Source organism: Nerophis lumbriciformis, linkage group LG29 (assembly GCF_033978685.3).
Source record: "Nerophis lumbriciformis linkage group LG29, RoL_Nlum_v2.1, whole genome shotgun sequence".
Taxonomy (NCBI): Eukaryota; Metazoa; Chordata; class Actinopteri; order Syngnathiformes; family Syngnathidae; genus Nerophis; species Nerophis lumbriciformis.
This window is the reverse complement of record NC_084576.2, coordinates 35,085,589-35,110,160: the sequence shown is the minus strand read 5'-3', so window position 1 is coordinate 35,110,160 and position 24,572 is coordinate 35,085,589. Positions and strand designations below refer to the sequence as shown.

The 24,572-nt window shown below is 40.0% G+C and overlaps 2 protein-coding genes across 4 annotated transcripts in view; one reads left to right on the top strand and one right to left on the bottom strand.

Annotated features, from left to right (window-relative positions):
• The window catches only part of cnih3 (cornichon family AMPA receptor auxiliary protein 3), a 101,660-nt gene extending 84,448 nt beyond the window's left edge, over positions 1-17,212 (top strand). Inside the window, exons 5-7 of one of the 3 annotated variants that reach the window (XM_061924428.1) lie at positions 618-761; positions 4,565-4,611; positions 17,102-17,212. In XM_061924428.1, coding sequence (XP_061780412.1) covers positions 618-761; positions 4,565-4,592 — 172 coding nt within the window. In that variant the 3' untranslated portion in view covers positions 4,593-4,611; positions 17,102-17,212. Of the gene's footprint in view, positions 1-614; positions 762-4,564; positions 4,612-17,101 lie in introns of all 3 variants that reach the window. The other 2 variants (XM_072911935.1, XM_072911934.1) reach the window with 2 other exon arrangements.
• LOC133572359 (uncharacterized) lies at positions 8,770-18,304 on the bottom strand. Its single transcript, XM_061925296.1, has 5 exons — positions 18,282-18,304; positions 17,068-17,100; positions 15,788-15,904; positions 15,035-15,202; positions 8,770-8,893 (listed from the first exon to the last, which is right to left on the bottom strand). The coding sequence occupies exons 1-5, from the start codon at positions 18,302-18,304 to the stop codon at positions 8,770-8,772; spliced, it is 465 nt and encodes a 154-aa protein (XP_061781280.1).
• Positions 18,305-24,572: the final 6,268 nt, after the last annotated feature.

The following is a 24,572-nucleotide window of genomic DNA, read 5'->3' as shown; positions in this document are numbered from 1 at the left end:
ACACACACACACACACACACACACACACACACACACACACATGTCAAAAAGAGTGTTGTGTAAATGTTCATGTTGTCACATAAAGAATCAGACATCCATCAATAAGGAAAGTAATTGTTGTTTATGAAGAATGTTTGCATCTTTATTTGATATCAACTAAACAAACTTCTGGCTCTGTTCCTAACACATCATCTGTATAGTTGTGTTACGTTATACTATAACATAACACAACTATAACATAACACAACTATAACATAACACAACTATAACATAACACAACTATAACATAACACAACTATAACATAAGACCTAAAACCCACTCATGAGTTACATTTTGGCTTGCAACTTAGCTGGTTAAGAGAATCCTGGTACCTCACAAAGTTGCTAAGTGGATCTACCAAACCAACGTACAAAGTTTGTACTTCCAACCTGTTGAGGAATCTGAAGTTTTGCCATTCTTCATCCATGATCAACAACATTCTTCCCCCCCCCCCCTCATGCCCTTTTCTGCCCCGCTGTCTCGTCGCCATCATCCCATCCTCACCCACCCACCCCACATTCCCCGTGGTGTGGAACGGGTCAACTACCCGCGGTGTGGTCTTTGCCCTCTGCGGTAGGTACTTCCATTCCCCGACGGACACCAAGGAGCTGCTCTACGACCCAGCGTCGGTGATGAACGGAGACACGCTCAAGTTCTGCCTGAAGGAGGCCTGGTGCAAGCTGTCCTTCTTTGTCCTCTCCTTCTTCTACTATCTCTACTGGTGAGTCATACTTCTCTCATAACATCTCCTTCTTCTACTATCTCTACTGGTGAGCCATACTTCTTCTATATCATCTCCTTCTTCTACTATCTCTACTGGTGAGTCATACTTCTTTTGTTACATCTCCCTCTTCTACTATCTCTACTGGTGAGACATACTTCTTTTATTACATCTCCTTCTTCTACTATCTCTACTGGTGAGTCATACTTCTTTTATTACATCTCCTTCTTCTACTATCTCTACTGGTGAGTCATACTTCTCTCATAACATCTCCTTCTTCTACTATCTCTACTGGTGAGTCATACTTCTTTTATTACATCTCCTTCTTCTACTATCTCTACTGGTGAGCCATACTTCTCTCATAACATCTCCTTCTTCTACTATCTCTACTGGTGAGCCATTCTTCTTTTGTTACATCTCCTTCTTCTACTATCTCTACTGGTGAGCCATTCTTCTTTTGTTACATCTCCTTCTTCTACTATCTCTACTGGTGAGCCATTCTTCTCTCATAACATCTCCTTCTTCTACTATCTCTACTGGTGAGCCATTCTTCTTTTGTTACATCTCCTTCTTCTACTATCTCTACTGGTGAGTCATACTTCTCTCATTACATCTCCTTCTTCTACTATCTCTACTGGTGAGCCATTCTTCTCTCATAACATCTCCTTCTTCTACTATCTCTACTGGTGAGCCATACTTCTTCTATATCATCTCCTTCTTCTACTATCTCTACTGGTGAGTCATACTTCTTTTGTTACATCTCCCTCTTCTACTATCTCTACTGGTGAGTCATACTTCTTTTGTTACATCTCCTTCTTCTACTATCTCTACTGGTGAGTCATACTTCTCTCATAACATCTCATTCTTCTACTATCTCTACTGGTGAGTCATACTTCTCTCATAACATCTCCTTCTTCTACTATCTCTACTGGTGAGACATACTTCTTTTATTACATCTCCTTCTTCTACTATCTCTACTGGTGAGTCATACTTCTTTTATTACATCTCCTTCTTCTACTATCTCTACTGGTGAGTCATACTTCTCTCATAACATCTCCTTCTTCTACTATCTCTACTGGTGAGCCATACTTCTCTCATTACATCTCCTTCTTCTACTATCTCTACTGGTGAGACATACTTCTTTTATTACATCTCCTTCTTCTACTATCTCTACTGGTGAGTCATACTTCTTTTATTACATCTCCTTCTTCTACTATCTCTACTGGTGAGTCATACTTCTCTCATAACATCTCCTTCTTCTACTATCTCTACTGGTGAGTCATACTTCTCTCATAACATCTCCTTCTACTATCTCTACTGGTGAGTCATACTTCTCTCATAACATCTCCTTCTTCTACTATCTCTACTGGTGAGCCATTCTTCTTTTGTTACATCTCCTTCTTCTACTATCTCTACTGGTGAGCCATTCTTCTTTTGTTACATCTCCTTCTTCTACTATCTCTACTGGTGAGCCATTCTTCTTTTGTTACATCTCCTTCTTCTACTATCTCTACTGGTGAGCCATTCTTCTCTCATAACATCTCCTTCTTCTACTATCTCTACTGGTGAGCCATTCTTCTTTTGTTACATCTCCTTCTTCTACTATCTCTACTGGTGAGTCATACTTCTCTCATTACATCTCCTTCTTCTACTATCTCTACTGGTGAGCCATTCTTCTCTCATAACATCTCCTTCTTCTACTATCTCTACTGGTGAGCCATACTTCTTCTATATCATCTCCTTCTTCTACTATCTCTACTGGTGAGTCATACTTCTTTTGTTACATCTCCCTCTTCTACTATCTCTACTGGTGAGTCATACTTCTTCTATTACATCTCCTTCTTCTACTATCTCTACTGGTGAGTCATACTTCTCTCATAACATCTCCTTCTTCTACTATCTCTACTGGTGAGCCATTCTTCTCTCATAACATCTCCTTCTTCTACTATCTCTACTGGTGAGACATACTTCTTCTATATCATCTCCTTCTTCTACTATCTCTACTGGTGAGCCATTCTTCTTTTGTTACATCTCCTTCTTCTACTATCTCTACTGGTGAGTCATACTTCTCTCATAACATCTCCTTCTTCTACTATCTCTACTGGTGAGTCATACTTCTCTCATAACATCTCCTTCTTCTACTATCTCTACTGGTGAGTGATACTTCTTTTGTTACATCTCCTTCTTCTACTATCTCTACTGGTGAGTCATACTTCTCTCATTACATCTCCTTCTTCTACTATCTCTACTGGTGAGTCATACTTCTCTCATTACATCTCCTTCTTCTACTATCTCTACTGGTGAGCCATTCTTCTCTCATTACATCTCCTTCTTCTACTATCTCTACTGGTGAGTCATACTTCTCTCATAACATCTTCTTCTTCTATCTCTACTGGTGAGCCATACTTCTTTTGTTACATCTCCTTCCTCTACTATCTCTACTGGTGAGTCATACTTCTATTACATCTCTTTCTTCTACTATCTCTACTGGTGAGTCATACTTCTCTCATAACATCTCCTTCTTCTACTATCTCTACTGGTGAGCCATTCTTCTTCGATATCATCTCCTTCTTCTACTATCTCTACTGGTGAGCCATTCTTCTTCTATAACATCTCCTTCTTCTACTATCTCTACTGGTGAGTCATACTTCTTCTATATCATCTCCTTCTTCTACTATCTCTACTGGTGAGCCATTCTTCTTTTGTTACATCTCCTTCTTCTACTATCTCTACTGGTGAGCCATACTTCTTTTGTTACATCTCCTTCTTCTACTATCTCTACTGGTGAGCCATACTTCTCTCATTACATCTCCTTCTTCTACTATCTCTACTGGTGAGTCATAATTCTCTCATAACATCTCCTTCTTCTACTATCTCTACTGGTGAGCCATTCTTCTCTCATAACATCTCCTTCTTCTACTATCTCTACTGGTGAGTCATACTTCTCTCATAACATCTCCTTCTTCTACTATCTCTACTGGTGAGCCATTCTTCTTTTGTTACATCTCCTTCTTCTACTATCTCTACTGGTGAGCCATTCTTCTTTTGTTACATCTCCTTCTTCTACTATCTCTACTGGTGAGCCATACTTCTCTCATAACATCTCCTTCTTCTACTATCTCTACTGGTGAGCCATTCTTCTTTTGTTACATCTCCTTCTTCTACTATCTCTACTGGTGAGCCATTCTTCTTTTGTTACATCTCCTTCTTCTACTATCTCTACTGGTGAGCCATTCTTCTTTTGTTACATCTCCTTCTTCTACTATCTCTACTGGTGAGCCATTCTTCTTTTGTTACATCTCCTTCTTCTACTATCTCTACTGGTGAGCCATTCTTCTTTTGTTACATCTCCTTCTTCTACTATCTCTACTGGTGAGCCATACTTCTTTTATAACATCGCTGACAACTCGGGTAAAACTCTTCCCATCGCCGGGAGTCGCCATTGGGTTCCCGCCAGGTGCCACGAAGCAGTGCGACTCTCTGAATAAAGCAACCATTTCTCTAGCAATCACATGCAAGTTAGGTGCGCCACCACAATCACATGCCAGTTAGGTGCGCCACCACAATCACATGCCAGTTAGGTGCGCCACCACAATCACATGCCAGTTAGGTGCGCCACCACACTAGTCGCTGTTAGTGTTGCTAATGCATGTGACCTTGAGAGAACTTGATTCTTTACTTCATTGACAAGCACTCCAAGAGCTTGGCTAACATTTTGCCAAATGTTTAACCCAATGTGTTGATGTCATGTGCTGATAATAATCCCTGCGGATCTTGTTCCATGTGTCATGTGGGGGCCGCAGTGTGTGGAACCTGGATATATCCCTCTAATAGGTGGGAACACTTCAAGGTACCATCCTCACATTTCTTAACCTTGCACTATGTTTGACTCTATGATGACCACACTCTAGTACAAGCACTCATTCTTCACCTTTTTTTTTCTTTGTTTTTCTGTTGCTTGTACACTAGCACTGGCCACAATATTAGGGACCCCTGCACCACTCAAGTGATGGCACTATAGACAACATGGATCCTTTCAAACAGAAGTAACACTGAGTTAGTAGTCTTACTCTTCATTGTCATCGTACACAATAATTACAGTTTAACAGGACGAATATTGTCAAAATTATGTGTTAATCATACAGGTTATCATCGAGGCTTAGGTCAGGCTAATTACTGTCATGACTTGGTCTTGGGTGTGTGCTTTTCCGGGATGCAACGGAAAGTTGGCTCGGGCGAGACGGGAATGAAGGTACATGATTTATTAATTATTATCAAAAAAAAAGGAATAAATGAAAGCGCGCACAGTGGCGGAGAATAAACTATGAAATCAAAAGACTATAGCAAAAAGTACAAACGAAAAACACGCACAATGGCGGAGAACAAACTATGAAACCAAAAAGACTATAAACATGGAACAAAAACTTACTTGGCTTGGACAAAAATAGTTGCATGGAGAATGGACATGGAAAGAAGTATCAGGCATGGACAGAGCATAAATGTGGTGAGGTCGTCAGAAAGACAAACTGAAAAACACTGAACTTAAATACTACAGACATGATTAACGAAAACAGGTGCGTGACTCAAGACGTGAAACAGGTGCGTGACGTGACAGGTGAAAACTAATGGGTTGCTATGGTGACAATCAAGAGTGCACAATGAGTCCAAACGTGGAACAGGTGAAACTAATGGGGTAATCATGGAAACACGACAAGAGAGTGAAAAGACAGAAACTAAAGAGTCCTATAACTAAACAAAACATGACTTAAAACAAAACATGATTACACAGACATGACAATTACAAAATAAATAGCCATCAAATATACTGCAAAAGAAGGGACTTCTCAAGAAAAAGACATTTACAAAAGCCCAAAAGCAGGGAAATTGTCACGTTGTGTAAATGGTAAATCAAAAGAGAATACAACAAATCCTTTTCAACTTATTGTCATGACTTGGTCTTGGGTGTTAGCTTTTCCGGGATGCAACGGAAAGTTGGCTCGGGCGAGACGGGAATGTAAGTACATTTTTTATTTAAAGACTATAAATACAAAAAAAAAAGGATCAAACAAAAAGCGCACACAGAGGCGGAGAATAAACTATGAAACCAAAAGACTATAGCAAAAATGTACAAATGAAAAGCACGCACAGTGGCGGAGAACAAACTATGAAAAACAAAAAGACTATAAACATGGAACAAAAACTTACTATGACAAGGGACATGAAGCAGGATCTTAGAGGATGAAGAGTGTACAGAAGCATAAATGTGGGGAGGTCGTCAGAAAGACAAACTGAAAAACACTGAACTTAAATACTACAGACATGATTAACGAAAACAGGTGCGTGACGTGACAGGTGAAAACTAATGGGTTGCTATGGTGACAATCAAGAGTGCACAATGAGTCCAAACGTGGAACAGGTGAAACTAATGGGGTAATCATGGAAACAAGACAAGGGAGTGAAAAGCCAGAAACTAAACAAAACATGATTACACAGACATGACACTTATATTCAATTGAATAGACTGCAAAGACAAGATATTTCATATGCGAACTTTGTTATTATTTGCAAATATTAGCTCATTTGGACTGCAACATGTTTCCAAAAAGCTGGCACAAGTGGCAAAAAAGAGTGATAAAGTTGAGGAATGCTCATCAAAGACTTATTTGGAACATCCCACAGGTGAACAGGCTAATTGGGAACAGGTGGGTGCCATGATTGGCTATAAAAGCAGCTTCCATGAAATGCTCAGTCATTCACAAACAAGGACGGGGCGAGGGTCACCACTTTGTCAACAACAAATTGTTTAAGAACAACATTTTTCAACAAGGAATTTAGGGATTTCACCATCTACGCTCCGTAATATCATCAAAAGGTTCAGAGAATCTGCAGAAATCACTGCACGTAAGCCATGATATTACACACCTTGGATCCCTCAGGCGCTACTGCATCAAAAAGCCACATCAGTGTGTAAAGGATATCACCACATGGGCTCAGGAACACTTCAGAAAACCACTGTCAGTAACTACAGTTGGTCGCTACATCTGTAAGTGCAAGTTAAAACTCTACTATGCAAAGACAAAGCCATTTATCAACAACACCCAGAAACGTTTCGCTGGGCCCGAGATCATCTAAGATGGACTGATGCAAAGTGGAAAAGTGTTCTGTGGTCTGACGAGTCCACATTTCACATTTGGAACATTAAATATGTTGTCATTGGTTAAAAAAGGATTTACAAATCATTGTATTCTCTTTTTATTTAACATTTACACAACGTGACAACGTCACTGCTTTTGTAGTTTGTACATACAATTACAAAATGCTAAATTAAGGAAAAAAATCGAAGTAAATTAATAATAATTATGTTTCTTAAATAAACTGACAATACAATTGAAGTGCAATTTAGTCATAATTTTTGCACTTAAGAAACTTTTCTCTGACTTTAGCTCCAGACTTCTCATGTTTGATATCGTCATTACTGCCACAAGTGGTGTAAAAGTGTATTACACCTGAGTACTTGTGTGATGTTGTCATTACTGCCACAAGTGGTGTACAAGTGTATTACACCTGAGTACTTGTGTGATGTTGTCATTACTGCCACAAGTGGTGTAAAAGTGTATTACACCTGAGTACTTGTGTGATGTTGTCATTACTGCCACAAGTGGTGTAAAAGTGTATTACAACTGATTCTTTACTATCTCCCAATACTAAAGAATCCTTTAAAGGGGATCTAGATATGTGTTGGATGTACTTTGGTGTAAATGTTGCGTAAATTTCACTATTATAACCTACTTTGAGCGTACTGCAGAACCTCCATTTACGAACTCAATTGGTTCTTGAGCACGGTTTATAACCCTAAAAGTTTGTACAGTGAAGTAGAGTTCTCTAAAAGAATCAATGTAAACATGAATACTTGCTTCTAGCCTGGACTAATGTCCTTATTTTAGTCAAAAAAGAAAATTATATATGTGTGTGTGTGTATGTATATATGTGTATATATACTGTGTGTGTGTGTGTGTGTGTGTGTGTGTGTGTGTGTGTGTGTGTGTGTGTGTGTGTGTGTGTGTGTGTGTGTGTGTGTGTGTGTGTGTGTGTGTGTGTGTGTGTGTGTGTGTGTGTGTGTGTGTGTGTGTGTGTGTATATATATTGTTGCGTTTTGGACCAGTTGTTCCTCCCAGGGAATTCAAGTCACAATTCGCTCCCAAGCTCTTTACGACACTTAAAGCTGAGTTGAAAAAACCACCAGAGACAGAATAGGTATTTTGTTGTATATTCTCAAAGCTTTGCCAATATACATTTTGAGACCAGTCTAACCCTAGAACATTCTATTGCGCCTCCCAAAATGGTCTGTCCTCCCAACGCCAAAAAACCCCTCTTTCCTTTCCCCTCCCTAGCCAAAATACAAGCACAACGTCTCCCTAGTCATAATACATTCCAAAGAACTCAAGGTTAACACACACAGTTTACTTGCTGACAGAGCATCAAGAGAAGAAATGGAAAACACCAGCTGTTTTCATATATGACAAAGAAATGGAAGAAGTACAACTTAAATTCGGATATATGTAAATAACTGCCTCCGACAATATGTATATATGTATATATATATATATATATATATATATATATATATATATATATATATATATATATATATATATATATATATGTATGCATATATATATATATATATATATATATATATATATATATATATATACATACATATATATATATATATATATATATATATATATATATATATATATATATATATATATATATATATATATATATATATACTGTGTGTATATATGTAAATATATACTGTATATATATATATATACTGCATTAATATCAAACCAAATAAGGAAGTATTAGATCAACAATTGATTTTTTATCCAAACTACAACAATCTTAAATATCAACACACCAAAACATTCACCAGCATGTTGCTACAATAAAAAAACAGAAAGAGGAAAATAATTGTACTTTTCGTCTGCGAATATTTGTATCATTGTTGAAGACTCGGGTGATGAACGAGCAGCGGCTTCACGTCGTCACTGCTAGCGTTAGCGCAAACTAGCATGCGAGGTGATCCTTCACAGGCTTGCGTCTCGGTAGTGCCTTCACCTTCGCTGTAATGAAAGTTTGCTGTGGCGTCTTTTTCGGTCTCATCACAATTAAAGACTTACTTCGCTGATAAAATCCTTGAAGTCAGTGTTTTAAAAAAATGATCTGCGCTAGCTTTGTAGGAGCTAGCAGCCTCGCTATCGTCCTCATTTTAGACTTTTCCAACACCCGAGGCTCACCTTATATTGTTCCTATGTAGCGGTTCCAGCATGGCAACCACTGGACATCAAGTCGCCGTATGAACGCTGACTCTTTTTGCAAATGATTCAAAAATGCTATCACCCGTTTCCACCTGGTCTTGCACTTTCTCTCCATCTTTGTGAAGGTATTTACCACCTTTAGCCAAGTTAGCGAGCTTAAAAAAACATCCTTCTTTTTCATAGTTTCAATGATGGACTTGTTTGTCGAGGCTAACTAGCTAGTGGGTCCATGTCCATGACTTCTGTTTTGTTTGATCAGCTGTTTTACTGCCGTTTGGAAGTATATAAGGTACACAAAATATTTGTGTAAATAACTCAAGTCACAGCGTATATATCTGCGACTTATATATGAAAAATATGTATTTTCCCTAAAAGGTAGTGGGTTCGGCTTATATGCGGGTGCACTCTATAGTCCGTAAAGTACGGTACATCAGACCTTGCCCTATGTCCAAAACCACTGCATCTATTTTGCACCAACTCTGTCTGGGAAAGAAATATTCTGTTAGTTGTTTTATTTAGCAGCGAGTGCAGCTAATGTTGTGGCCAGTAGGTTTGTAAACACTAAGTGTGGCTTCTAGATGTTTGCACAACCATGTCTGTCATGTTTGGATTCTCTTCATTTCCTCAAAGGTTTGTCACAAACTTCAATGTCATTTCACTTTTAACGTCACTTTGATGTTTTATGTGCGTGATCATGCTGCAATTTAACATTTGCATACAGTTTGTCCCTGCTAGAGAACATATTGTAGTGTTTACTGACACAATGGAGGTCATGCGTGTTCATTTGTATGATGACTCTGCATAGTTATGGAAAAAAAAAAAAAATATATATATATATATATATATATACAGGTAAAAGCCAGTAAAATAGAATATTTTGAAAAACTTGATTTATTTCAGTAATTGCATTCAAAAGGTGTAACTTGTACATTATATTTATTCATTGCACACAGACTGATGCATTCAAATGTTTATTTCATTTAATTTTGATGATTTGAAGTGGCAACAAATGAAAATCCAAAATTCCGTGTGTCACAAAATTAGAATATTACTTAAGGCTAATACAAAAAAGGGATTTTTAGAAATGTTGGCCAACTGAAAAGTATGAAAATGAAAAATATGAGCATGTACAATACTCAATACTTGGTTGGAGCTCCTTTTGCCTCAATTACTGCGTTAATGCGGCGTGGCATGGAGTCGATGAGTTTCTGGCACTGCTCAGGTGTTATGAGAGCCCAGGTTGCTCTGATAGTGGCCTTCAACTCTTCTGCGTTTTTGGGTCTGGCATTCTGCATCTTCCTTTTCACAATACCCCACAGATTTTCTATGGGGCTAAGGTCAGGGGAGTTGGCGGGCCAATTTAGAACAGAAATACCATGGTCCGTAAACCAGGCACGGGTAGATTTTGCGCTGTGTGCAGGCGCCAAGTCCTGTTGGAACTTGAAATCTCCATCTCCATAGAGCAGGTCAGCAGCAGGAAGCATGAAGTGCTCTAAAACTTGCTGGTAGACGGCTGCGTTGACCCTGGATCTCAGGAAACAGAGTGGACCGACACCAGCAGATGACATGGCACCCCAAACCATCACTGATGGTGGAAACTTTACACTAGACTTCAGGCAACGTGGATCCTGTGCCTCTCCTGGCTTCCTCCAGACTATGGGACCTCGATTTCCAAAGGAAATGCAAAATTTGCTTTCGTCAGAAAACATGACTTTGGACCACTCAGCAGCAGTCCAGCTGGTGTCGGTCCACTCTGTTTCCTGAGATCCAGGGTCAACGCAGCCGTCTACCAGCAAGTTTTAGAGCACTTCATGCTTCCTGCTGCTGACCTGCTCTATGGAGATGGAGATTTCAAGTTCCAACAGGACTTGGCGCCTGCACACAGCGCAAAATCTACCCGTGCCTGGTTTACGGACCATGGTATTTCTGTTCTAAATTGGCCCGCCAACTCCCCTGACCTTAGCCCCATAGAAAATCTGTGGGGTATTGTGAAAAGGAAGATGCAGAATGCCAGACCCAAAAACGCAGAAGAGTTGAAGGCCACTATCAGAGCAACCTGGGCTCTCATAACACCTGAGCAGTGCCAGAAACTCATCGACTCCATGCCACGCCGCATTAACGCAGTAATTGAGGCAAAAGGAGCTCCAACCAAGTATTGAGTATTGTACATGCTCATATTTTTCATTTTCATACTTTTCAGTTGGCCAACATTTCTAAAAATCCCTTTTTTGTATTAACCTTAAGTAATATTCTAATTTTGTGACACACGGAATGTTGGATTTTCATTTGTTGCCACTTCAAATCATCAAAATTAAATGAAATAAACATTTGAATGCATCAGTCTGTGTGCAATGAATAAATATAATCTACAAGTTACACCTTTTGAATGCAATTACTGAAATAAATCAAGTTTTTCAAAATATTCTAATTTACTGGCTTTTACCTGTATATGGTGTATTTACATTCAATGTCATATTTTAAACCAGAGGCCACCAAAGGTTCAGGAACTTTGGCTTCCTGGAACTATAAGTTCCTGTAGAAATGTGTGGTTTGTGTTTCCACCACTTTTCACAGTTGAGGGTAGTTGATACAAATCAGGCTGATACGTATGGAGGAGTGGTCCACTATATTTCTACACTGATACCACCTCAATAAAAATGGTACTTAAAAGTTGGGCTTTTGTCCAAAATGTCCAACAGTGGGAAAGTTGTCCTCTCAGTAAATGATGAGTCGCTCTAGTCTAGTCCATTTCAGCTGTGAATTACAACATATAAATAAGAACATTTTCAGGACTTATGCAGATCCCAAATACAGATCAGCAGGTACCAGAAGGTAAGACAAGTTGCTTTTGCATAATATTGTGAAACAAAACAGCAGATAATATGTCTTACCTTATACACACAGCATAATAATACTCCTATGTTGAAGCACAGTACAATCCATCAAGCGGTGTGGCTTCATAGCTTACCAAAGTCCTAATAAAACATTTTCATAGATTTTTGAGCACCGTGTGTAATGTTCTATATTTTCAATGGAACATTTAAAATGCTGGTGTTGTTTACTTGAGTCATATTGCAGTCTACACGTATCTCTTATGTGTGACTGCCATCATATTGCGGTCTACACGTATCTCTTATGTGTGACTGCCATCACATTGCAGTCTACACGTATCTCTTATGTGTGACTGCCATCACATTGCAGTCTACACGTATCTCTTATGTGTGACTGCCATCATATTGCAGTCTACACGTATCTCTTATGTGTGACTGCCATCACATTGCAGTCTACACGTATCTCTGATGTGTGACTGCCATCATATTGCAGTCTACACATATCTCTTATGTGTGACTGCCATCATATTGCAGTCTACACATATCTCTTATGTGTGACTGCCATCATGTTGCAGTCTACACGTATCTCTTATGTGTGACTGCCATCACATTGCAGTCTACACGTATCTCTTATGTGTGACTGCCATCACATTGCAGTCTACACGTATCTCTTATGTGTGACTGCCATCATATTGCAGTCTACACGTATCTCTTATGTGTGACTGCCATCATATTGCAGTCTACATGTATCTCTTATGTGTGACTGCCATCTACTGGTCACACTTATCATTTCACCATGTACCAAATAAAATAGCTGCGAGGTGGGCAAGCACACCCAACATGATGCTGTACATTAGGTGCACCCTCCATTGAAGTGCAGTTTGTAAACATTCCTAAACGACAAACTGCAAACTGTCTCTGAATTGGAACCGATTTTCTAAATTCCTAGCAATGTGGTTGAGCATTGTGTGACACTTGCCACATACCTTTTGTCCTTTTGAGGTGTCTTACCTAACATGGAAACCAAAGTAGTTTCAAATGGCAGATCTGAAGCCGGTGGAGGATGTTCCAGTTCAGGTACATTTCCTGATGGCATTAGCCGAGTGGTAGAGATGCGCGGATAGGCAATTATTTCATCCGCAACCGCATCACAAAAGTCGTCAACCATCCGCCATCCACCCGAACTAACATTTAATCAAAACCGCACCCGCCCGCCATCCGCCATCCGCCACCCGCCCGTTGTTATATATCTAATATAGACGATGCAAGGCATTAGTGAGGTTATAAAGCTTTTGCCTGTTAAAGAAAGGAGACTGATCCAATGCAGCAGAGACATTCAATGCGTGCCACGCTGTCACGGCCCAGACGCACACCAGTGCGCAATCATCTGGGAGCCGCGCTGAGGGCACCTCCAAGCTGCGTTCTATCTTGTTTTAACATCCTGTGGCACTCATCTGGGATCACGGCGGACGAAGCTGCTCATGCTCAGGGTGTTTGTGGAGGTTCGGGGTTTTGCACAAATGTGATGCACCATGTTAGATGTCCCGGTTTTGTGACTGTCGTAGACATAAACAGCGTCGCAGCTCTTGCAAATCACGTAGCCAGCATTACTATCATCCTGATTTACAACCTCATAAAAACGAGTCCACGCTGAACTTTTCTGGCCTTTTTTTCCCCTGGTCTTTAGTATTCCCTTTTTTAGTTTGTCGCGTACCACGTTTGCTGCCATCTCTTTTTTTTTTCTTCTTCTGTTGTGGCATATGCTGCAGGTGCCTGCTCGTTTTTCGTATGTGGGTAACAACATTTAACTATGTATATATATTTCCCAATTGGTTTAACTGCCACCCGCCTGAATCTATTTCAAATCTAATTTTTTTTTATTTCAACCGCCCGACCCGACTCGCGGATAAAATCTTCTTTTTTTTTTATTTCAACCGCCCGACCCGCGGATGATCCGCGGACTCCGCGGTTGTGTCCGCAAACTGCGCATCTCTACCGAGTGGCATAAGGACTTAGCTCTGCATGAAGTGTCATAATCAGATGTTGACAAACCCTAGACCACTGTGTCCTAGGGTTTAATATAGACCACTGTGTCCTAGGGTTTAATACAGACCACTGTGTCCTAGGGTTTAATATAGACCCCTGTGTCCTAGGGTTTAATATAGACCACTGTGTCCTAGGGTTTAATACAGACCACTGTGTCTTATGGTTTAATATAGACCACTGTGTCCTAGGGTTTAATACAGACCACTGTGTCTTATGGTTTAATATAGACCACTGTGTCCTATGGTTTAATATAGACCACTGTGTCCTATGGTTTAATATAGCCCACTGTGTCCTAGGGTTTAATACAGACCACTGTGTCCTAGGGTTTAATATAGACCACTGTGTCCTAGTGTTTAATACAGACCACTGTGTCCTAGTGTTTAATATAGACCACTGTGTCCTAGGGTTTAATATAGACCACTGTGTCCTAGGGTTTAAAATAGACCACTGTGTCCTAGGGTTTAATACAGACCACTGTGTCCTAGGGTTTAATATAGACCACTGTGTCCTATGGTTTAATATAGACCACTGTGTCCTAGGGTTTAATACAGACCACTGTGTCCTAGTGTTTAATACAGACCACTGTGTCCTAGGGTGTAATATAGACCACTGTGTCCGAGGGTGTAATATCGACCACTGTGTCCTAGTGTTTGATATAGACCACTGTGTCCTAGTGTTTAATATAGACCACTGTGTCTTAGGGTTTGATATAGACCACTGTGTCCTAGGGTTTAATATAGACCACTGTGTCCGAGGGTGTAATATAGACCACTGTGTCCTAGGGTTTGATATAGACCACTGTGTCCTAGGGTTTAATATAGACCACTGTGTCCTAGGGTTTAATACAGACCACTGTGTCTTATGGTTTAATATAGACCACTGTGTCCTATGGTTTAATATAGACCACTGTGTCCTATGGTTTAATATAGCCCACTGTGTCCTAGGGTTTAATACAGACCACTGTGTCCTAGGGTTTAATATAGACCACTGTGTCCTAGTGTTTAATACAGACCACTGTGTCCTAGTGTTTAATATAGACCACTGTGTCCTAGGGTTTAATATAGACCACTGTGTCCTAGGGTTTAAAATAGACCACTGTGTCCTAGGGTTTAATACAGACCACTGTGTCCTAGGGTTTAATATAGACCACTGTGTCCTATGGTTTAATATAGACCACTGTGTCCTAGGGTTTAATACAGACCACTGTGTCCTAGTGTTTAATACAGACCACTGTGTCCTATGGTTTAATATAGCCCACTGTGTCCTAGGGTGTAATATAGACCACTGTGTCCGAGGGTGTAATATCGACCACTGTGTCCTAGTGTTTGATATAGACCACTGTGTCCTAGTGTTTAATATAGACCACTGTGTCTTAGGGTTTGATATAGACCACTGTGTCCTAGGGTTTAATATAGACCACTGTGTCCGAGGGTGTAATATAGACCACTGTGTCCTAGGGTTTGATATAGACCACTGTGTCCTAGGGTTTAATATAGACCACTGTGTCCGAGGGTGTAATATAGACCACTGTGTCCTAGTGTTTGATATAGACCACTGTGTCCTAGTGTTTAATACAGACCACTGTGTCTTAGGGTTTGATATAGACCACTGTGTCCTAGGGTTTAATATAGACCACTGTGTCCTAGGGTTTAATATAGACCACTGTGTCCGAGGGTGTAATATAGACCACTGTGTCCTAGGGTTTGATATAGACCACTGTGTCCTATGGTTTAATACAGACCACTGTGTCCTATGGTTTAATATAGACCACTGTGTCCTAGGGTTTGATATAGACCACTGTGTCCTAGGGTTTAATACAGACCACTGTGTCTTAGGGTTTGATATAGACCACTGTGTCCTAGGGTTTAATATAGACCACTGTGTCCTAGGGTTTAATATAGACCACTGTGTCCGAGGGTGTAATATAGACCACTGTGTCCTAGGGTTTGATATAGACCACTGTGTCCTATGGTTTAATATAGACCACTGTGTCCTAGGGTTTAATATAGACCACTGTGTCCTAGGGTTTAATATAGACCACTGTGTCCTAGGGTTTGATATAGCCCACTGTGTCCTAGGGTTTAATATACTCTACATGGATCTTCATTGGCTTCCAGTTCAATTCCGCATTGAGTTGAAAATTTTAGTCCTGACTTTCCGTGCGTTGCATGGTTGGGCCCCTCAGTACATCACTGACTTGCTAGGCCCCTACTCTTCAGGGTGCAGCCTCTGGTCTTCAGGCCAGGGTCTTCTAAAGATCCCCAAAAACATAGTTTTAAAAGCTGTGGAGACCTGGCATTCCAGACTATTTCTCCCAGACTCTGGAACAACTTGCACCAGACCCTCCGTCATCTTGACTGTGTTGACACTTTTAAGTAAACTTCTCTTTTTAGTAAAGCTTTTAGTTAATGCACCTTTTAACTCTCACTTTTAATCCACGTTGTATCCTTTTGATGATGTTGTTTTAATTGAATTGTTGTTTTACTTCACCTATGTTTGGTACAGCGCTTTGTCATTTTAAGTGGTTTCTAAATCAAATGTACTTACTTACTTACTTATATTTTTGAAAATGCATTTGACAACGCTTACTCATCAGCTCAGGTTTTTCACATAAAAATGTTTTTTATTTGAGTCGCCTTTATAGTTTTGCATCTTTGTTCACTTTCTCAGCGCTTTGACATGTTTTAAGTGTGTTTGATGCTCATTTCAGCTGTAAACATTAGCACAATGTTCCTATGTGTTTACACTTGACAAAAGCAGAGAGCAGTAAAGTTCAACACCAGTCACAAGTATGGAATGGTGCTGAATTAAAACTTTTGACTGGTGATTTATTATTAAAAACAATATTTCAAACTGTGGCTCCATCTAGTGGTATCACTGAAATAAATGTTCAAACACAGTGTTACTGTTCAAACTGTGCGTAATGTTACAGTGGCCAATAATATGAAATAAAACCTCATTATTGCGATACTTTGAGAGACAAATGGTTTCCAAAGTTTGAGAACCAGTGATCTAAGATGCTGACATGTTTTATCTAGCATTTATACCCAAAACACCTATCTTATTCTAGCACTGTGCTATTGAGCACAGCAACCCACTCACTTTGTGTCCTGGCGTTCTTCTTCTTGTGTTTCAGTATGATCTACTCCCTGGTTACCTCGTAACAACCCACTCCTGGAGAGACTCAGGCCACACTAACTGCCATATTTACCGGAGTTTCTTTTTGTAAACCAAGCAAAGAGAGTTTCCTCTGATTGGTTCTTTCACAAGGGAAGGAACATACCGTATGTCTGAACTGAGTCTACCATTTACTGTTTGATTGGTCGTAGCCACTGCCTGGGGGAACATTTAGGACGTAAACACACACTTCCACGGCTTCTTCTTGAGGACCACAGTCACCGACACTTACCGGTAGCAGCGATGGTAGCATGGAAGTTGAAGAGCACAGTAACGTTTGCACAGTTTGTCTCAGGCACAGCAGGGTGAATCACCCCAACACTGCCCAACCCAGCACAGATCACCCGTCTCCCCTCACCCGTCGTAGCAAGGGTGAGTGGGAAACGGGTGGGTGGGGTAGATGAGTTGGATCGCACTGCTTAAGGGGGAAAAAAACGACTCTTTGGATGACTTAACGTGGTGTGCATTTTGATGTACTCTTTGACAAAAGGCATTTTGACTCATTGAGCTTCTGTATAGCAGCAAATGCCTTTTTATTCTTGTTTTGGTGTTGTGCCACGACCGAGGACGTTTCTAAAGACTCACCTGTCCTTTGCACAAGTAGTGTATTTAATCTTGCACAATGTTCGGCTGCATGGCGGGTGGTAATCCAGCCAAGGTCTTCCAGTGTCTACCATTCCAAACAGGGAAGTACTTTTCCACCTCTGTTCAAGCAAGGGACCAAAATGCCTTCTTCTTTGGTAAGTTTTCCTTCCAATGAAAGAAAGAACAATAATGAATGATGCACAAAAAGGGACATTGTGGACTACGAGCACCGGTTCCAACCTACCAGTGACACTGAACTCTGTACTCCGTACAGCACATACTGTATGCTTGCTAGAACACATCAAAGTAAGATGTAGCCTCCCGTACTGAGGTCAGACTAGTAGTCTTTCAAAGATAATGTACACTCCTGAACACAATCTTTAGGACGGGGGGAAATTACAAGTACAGTACTGTAGTAGTATTTTGTTACCAGACTGTAAACTCCAAGTCGGGACCCAAGGTGGACCACTCCTTATGCATCACGTCTCTGCACCCTGACTTGTCTGCTGGCCCCACTAATATATATATATGTACATTTTGATTGATTGATTGATTGATTGATTGATAAATAGAACATTCAAATGTGAAAAGAAGCAAGAGATTTAAAAAAAAATAAAGAGATTTCAGTCCAAACTGTTTAAAAGCAAGTAGAAAATGTCAACATCTGGCTTTTGTGTCACTTCCTGTCAGGCATCAACTCCTGATGCCAATGGCAAAAAGTGTTGAAGTGTCCGTAAGCCGGAGATACAACAATGGATTCAACATTTCTGAAGAGATCCTGAGGTTTATAAAACCAAGAAACTTCAAAGCATCTCCGTGAAGACACAGCAGGATCCTCCACCCAAATAAGGACCTTGCTGAGTCCTGACTTGTCCATGTCCACAATCCTGCCATGTTCAAAGAGAGAAATGTGTTCTAACATTGCAATCAGGAGGCCATGATGTCTGACTGAAACAGGACTTACAGGTCTTACATTTTTGATTCGCTGGGAAAATAAGAATTGAATGCAGTTTTCAATACACGATCCTACTCCCCTTCTTGTCTCTTGCTAGTCTTCCTTTATTTCTTTATTTTGTTGCTTGACTTCCAAACTGCTGACAAGCCACCAGCACATTTGGATCATTTTCCCCCAGTCTTAAAGTTCTGTTCAGGAGTGAATGTTCTGTCCCAAACGGAGCACATGTCTCCCAAATGAAGTCTTAGACCTGCATCCTTTAGGCATAAAGACCTAACCACGTTGTTCCTAGACCCGTTTCCACCACCGTCCTGAAGGAAACATATGAAGTCCTGCAGTTTGTCCCATTCCATTTTTTTTACCCTTACTGTGTTTGTGAATTTAGATATTGTTCATGAAATAAACTATTTTAAAGTCAAAAGTATGTTTGGTGTGGTTATATCGGTGTATGTTCCTCCAGTGGTAGAACTACTTGCTGTGTCTTCTCTATGGAATATTTTGATTTAAGTACAATGAAGACCAAAGAAAAAAATCTCAGCCATTACCAAAACATACCCGTACTTTTATGAAGGTGATTCCACTGCTGTGGTTCTCTTACTCTCGGGAATTACCTATTCGGGAATCGCGGGCTTTCCCTTGACAAATTCCCAGAATTCCAGGTTTTCCGAAACATTTTTCTCATTCAAAATTAATTGGCCATTTTTCAAAACTGCACCATTTCCACATTTTCCAACCAATTCAAACCATTCCACCTTCAACACATTCCACCATCCTGGAAATTTAAACTACTTTTTTTCCAAGTTAAAGAAAAATTCCAGGATTTTCCTGAATTCCTGCTTTTCCGGGACATTATTCCCATTCAAAATGATTTGGCCATTTTTCAAACTTGCACCATTTCCACATTTTCCAACCAATTCAAACTATTCCACCTTCAACACATTCCACCATCCTGGTAATTTAAACTACTTTTTTTCCAAGTTAAAGAAAAATTCCAGGATTTTCCTGAATTCCTGCTTTTCCGGGACATTTTTCCCATTCAAAATGATTTGGCCATTTTTCAAACTTGCACCATTTCCACATTTTCCAACCAATTCAAACCATTCCACCTTCAACACATTCCACCATCCTGGAAATTTAAACTACTCCTTCTCCGAATTAAAAAAAAAATCCAGGATTTTCCAGAATTCCTGCTTTTCCGGGACATTTTTCCCATTCAAAATGATTTGACCATTTATTAAACTTGCACCATTTCCACATTTTCCAACCAATTCAAACCATTCCACCTTCAACACATTCCACCATCCTGGAAATTTAAACTACTTTTTTTCTGAATTAAAAAAAATTCCAGGATTTTCCAGAATTCCTGCTTTTCCGGGACATTTTTCCCATTCAAAATGATTTGGCCATTTTTCAAACTTGCACCATTTCCACATTTTCCAACCAATTCAATCCATTCCACCTTCAACACTTTCCACCATCCTGGAAATTTAAACTACTTGTTTTCCAAGTTAAAGAAAAAGTCCAGTATTTTCCTGAATTCCTGCTTTTCCGGGACATTTTTCCCATTCAAAATGATTTGGCCATTTTTCAAACCTGCACCATTTCCACATTTTCCAACCAACTCAAACCATTCCACCTTCAACACATTCCACCATCCTGGAAATTTAAACTACCCTTTTTCCGAGTTAAAAACAATTCCAGGATTTTCCAGAATTCCTGCTTTTCCGGGACATTATTCCCATTCAAAATGATTTGGCCATTTTTCAAACTTGCACCATTTCCACATTTTCCAACCAATTCAAACCATTCCACCTTCAACACATTCCACCATCCTGGAAATTTAAACTACTTTTTTTCCAAGTTAAAGAAAAATTCCAGGATTTTACAGAATTCCTGCTTTTCCGGGACATTTTTCCCATTCAAAATGATTTGGCCATTTTTCAAACTCGCACCATTTCCACATTTTCCAACCAATTCAAACCATTCCACCTTCAACACTTTCCACCATCCTGGAAATTTAAACTACCCTTTTTCCAAGTAAAAAAAAAATTCCAGTATTTTCCAGAATTCCTGCTTTTCCAAAGCCCTATTTCCACCCTTTTTTCTGACGACTACTCCTTCCACATTTTTCAACGCATTTCAACCGTTTCACTGTCAAAACATTCCTCTTAATCAGGACAAAAAACAAAGTATTTTTTTTAACTGGAAAAATGATCAGTTTTCCTGAAATTCCAGGAATTCCGTAATACCATTTCTCAATTAAAAATGTTACTACCTCAACATTTCTCCACCAATTTGAAATATTCCAACACCAAACATTTCAACTCATTCAGACCTTTCAAGTTTTTTTTTTACCATTTTCTAAATAAATCACACCTTTCCTGAAGTTCCCAAATTTTGGGGAAATTCCCACTGAAATCAATGTGACATTCTTCAAAGTTCCACAACTCCCACAAAAATAAATCCCTATCCGTGTAGGACTGAAATTCATGTTTTGGAGTCCAGACCAAAGCTAAGCTAAACATTAGTGAGCGGATACTTTGTAATGTTCTTCTGCCTTAAAGTCTTTGGATGTGAGTACGGGGCAACTTTAACCACTTAAAACTGAACGACATCCTTCCTAAATTCCACCAGCATGTCACCCTTCCTACAAATGTTGGAGCGTGTGTAGACAAACATACATGGAGCATCATTTCTCTCTCGGCTCTTGACAAGGACGGTCGCATTCCCTCCCCCCACGCCCTGCTTGCTTCTTGTTTCTCCTGTCTTCTTTAACTTTCTTGTTGCCTCTTTTTGCCCTGCTCTCCAAAATCCAAACAATGGAATTGATCAACTTGCCTCTCAACAAAATTGACAAGATCTCAGGTTCAGGGGAACTTGTCTCTTCTGTCGGAACGGTTGTTGCTGGACACCCGATGGACTCTTGGGAGAAGCGGACTGGCGACCCTTGCAGTCGAGGACCTTGACAATATATACTTATTCGAAATCATGATAACAGAACACTTTTCCACTTTGCATCAGTCCATCTTAGATGAGCTCGGGCCCAGCGAAGCGTTTCTGGGTGTTGTTGATAAATGCCTTTGGCTTTGCATAGTAGTTTTAACTTGCACTTACAGATGTAGCGACCAACTGTAGTTACTGACAGTGGTTTTCTGAAGTGTTCCTGAGCCCATGTGGTGATATCCTTTACACACTGATGTGGCTTTTTGATGCAGTAGCGCCTGATGGATCCAAGGTGTGTAATATCATGGCTTACGTGCAGTGATTTCTCCACATTCTCTCAACCTTTTGATGATATTACGGAGCGTAGATGGTGAAATCCCTAAATTCCTTGTTGAGAAATGTTCTTAAACTGTTCAACAATTTGCTAACACACGTGTAACAGGACACCTGCTGATCGGAGTAAGCATTGTACTCTATCCAAAACAAATAGCCATTCAACGTACTTCAAAGCTGCCACAAACTATTGGAGGATGCAGAGGAGCAACAAATAGTCCTTTTGGATTGGGTTTAATTAGTGTGTGTGTGTGTGTGTGCGTGTGTGTGTGTGTGTGTGTGTGTGTGTGTGTGTGTGTGTGTGTGTGTGTGTGTGTGTGTGTGTGTGTGTGCGCGTGAGAGAGTGAACAGGTGTGTCCAAGCCGTGGTAGACACAAGGTGACAGATTGGTGGCATCCTGTATGAACTCCTTACCAACCCCATGCTTGTCTTTCTTCATAATTACACCCGACAGACACTGCTTACCTTCTGGCCCCCTCGTCTGGTGTGTGTGTGTGTGTGTGTGTGTGTGTGTGTGTGTGTGTGTGTGTGTGTGTGTGTGTGTGTGTGTGTGTGTGTGTGTGTTCTTGTATTTCTAGCCTTCTTGAGACATGAAGGAGAAAAAGTATCTTCCATATGAGGAGGTGTGAACAAGTGATGACATAAATGAATAACATTGCATCTAATAGACAATGTCTCATTTGCACCCCCTGCTGGTCAACATGAGGGTGGTTCCAAAAAGGAGGGATTTTTTTCAAATTGACTGTGTGTCGCTTTTAAAAGTGCTCCCCTTCTGGTCAACATATGAAATAACAAGTGTGTGTAAGGAATTGAAATGCGCTCCCTCTGGACAACGTATGAAAAAACAAGTGTGTGTAAACATTTTAAGTGCTCCCTGTCACGTTCAAACACTGAGGACATCTATTAAACAAGACAAAAGGCAAGGAATCAAACAGAGACAGAATTCAATTTGGACTCAATTGAGGAGAGACGGCGTCGACCTGTAACCTCTTACAGTGTCTTAGCACGCTCTGACGAAGAAGGTTTTTGTCTCCTCTTTTATTTAGATGTTCAATGTTCACGCACCAACACATGTCACAGCAGGAATGGGAAGTATGTAAAACAGTCATTGTTTTCGGTCACATTGAAGACCAAGAAGAGGATGTCTCGGGCTTGGGCTCTTCCTGGATCCAACTGGGGCAGGTGTTGGATGACAATGGATAACCCCTCCCGTCTCCTGACCACAGCGACTTCAAGAGGGCAGCGGGTCGTAAATAGCGTTGACCTCGGTTACCAAATAGTTGGAAGAGAGTTTGTGAAATACTTCAAAGAGAGTTCGTTAAACACTTCAAAGAGAGTTCCTCTGGAGGTTGAGCAGATCCTGCCATCTGTCCGTGTTGAAATCACAGTGGAGTTTCACGAGCCTTCTTCCTCTTGTTAGGCCTCGAAAGACAGCCTTCATCTTCTTATCAGGAACATAATGTAATACAACGTTTCTTTTGTGATAACTTACAAACAATTATTCCAACACTCCCCCTCTGGTCAACATATGAAATAACAAGTGTGTGTAAACATTTGAAATGCTCCCCCCTTTGGTGAACATATGAAATAACAAGTGTGTGTAAAAATGTGAAGCGCGCCCCTTCTGGTCAATATATGAAATAACAAGTGTGTGTAAACATTTGAAATGCTCCCCCCTTTGGTGAACATATGAAATAACAAGTGTGTGTAAAAATGTGAAGCGCGCCCCCTCTGGTCAATATATGAAATAACAAGTGTGTGTAAAAAATTGAAATGCGCCCCCTTTGGCCAAAGTTAATTTAAAAAACATCATGTTTTGTTTAATTTTTGACTCCCTCACTTCCTGTTTTGAGCACCCCTGGGTTTGTGTTTTAGTTGCCATGACTGCAGATTGTTTTCACCTGCCTCTGATTAGTGTCCGGGACGCTCACCTGCTCCTGGGCACTAATCAGAGAGCTACTTATTCCTGTTTTTTTCGCCACACACAGTCTGGGTTTTCTTATTTGCTTCCATGCAACAAGTTACGTTTGATGATTCCCTGCTTCTATGATTCTGGATTCCTGTTTATATGCTAAGCTTTCTTTTGCGCTAGCCGTTTTCCTTAGCTTCCCGTGCTACCGCCACTTTTGTTTTGTTTGTCGGTACGTTGCTGATTTATGGACAATAAATCTTATTCTTACCTGCACTTTGCCCCCGCAGTTCCTGCTGCAACTTGGGAGAACGACCCGCGCATAAACATGCGACCCAAGCGTAACACAATTACAATTTTTTTTTTTAAATAACTAAAAGCTTATGAGGAATAAGGAAAACCATTGCATCTAATAGACAATGTCTCATTTGCACCCCTGCTGGTGGTCCCAAAAAGGAGGAATGTTTCAAATTAACTGTGTCGCTTTTAAATATGCTCCCCCTCTGGTCAACATATGAAATAACAAGTGTGTGTAAGAAATTGAAATGCACCAAAATTAATTTTTAAAAATTAATAAATATGTGTATATAGACATACTATAATAACTTGAAGTAAATAATGAATATTAAAAAACAATTATCAACAAAATATTTAAATAAATAAAAATGAACTAAAAGTAGTCTTTTTTTGCACAATGTGTCGACA

Excerpts from the sequence above, each read along its gene's own strand:
- LOC133572359 (XM_061925296.1), bottom strand. The coding sequence starts at position 18,304 with ATGTTCTATTTATCAATCAATCA. Across the intron at positions 17,101-18,281 it reads TTCTATTTATCAATCAATCA|TGAAACACAAGAAGAAGAAC; the intron begins ATCAATCAATCA and ends AGTAGATCATAC. Across the intron at positions 15,905-17,067 it reads GAAGAACGCCAGGACACAAA|GACACAGTGGTCTATATTAC; the intron begins GTGAGTGGGTTG and ends ATCAAACCCTAG.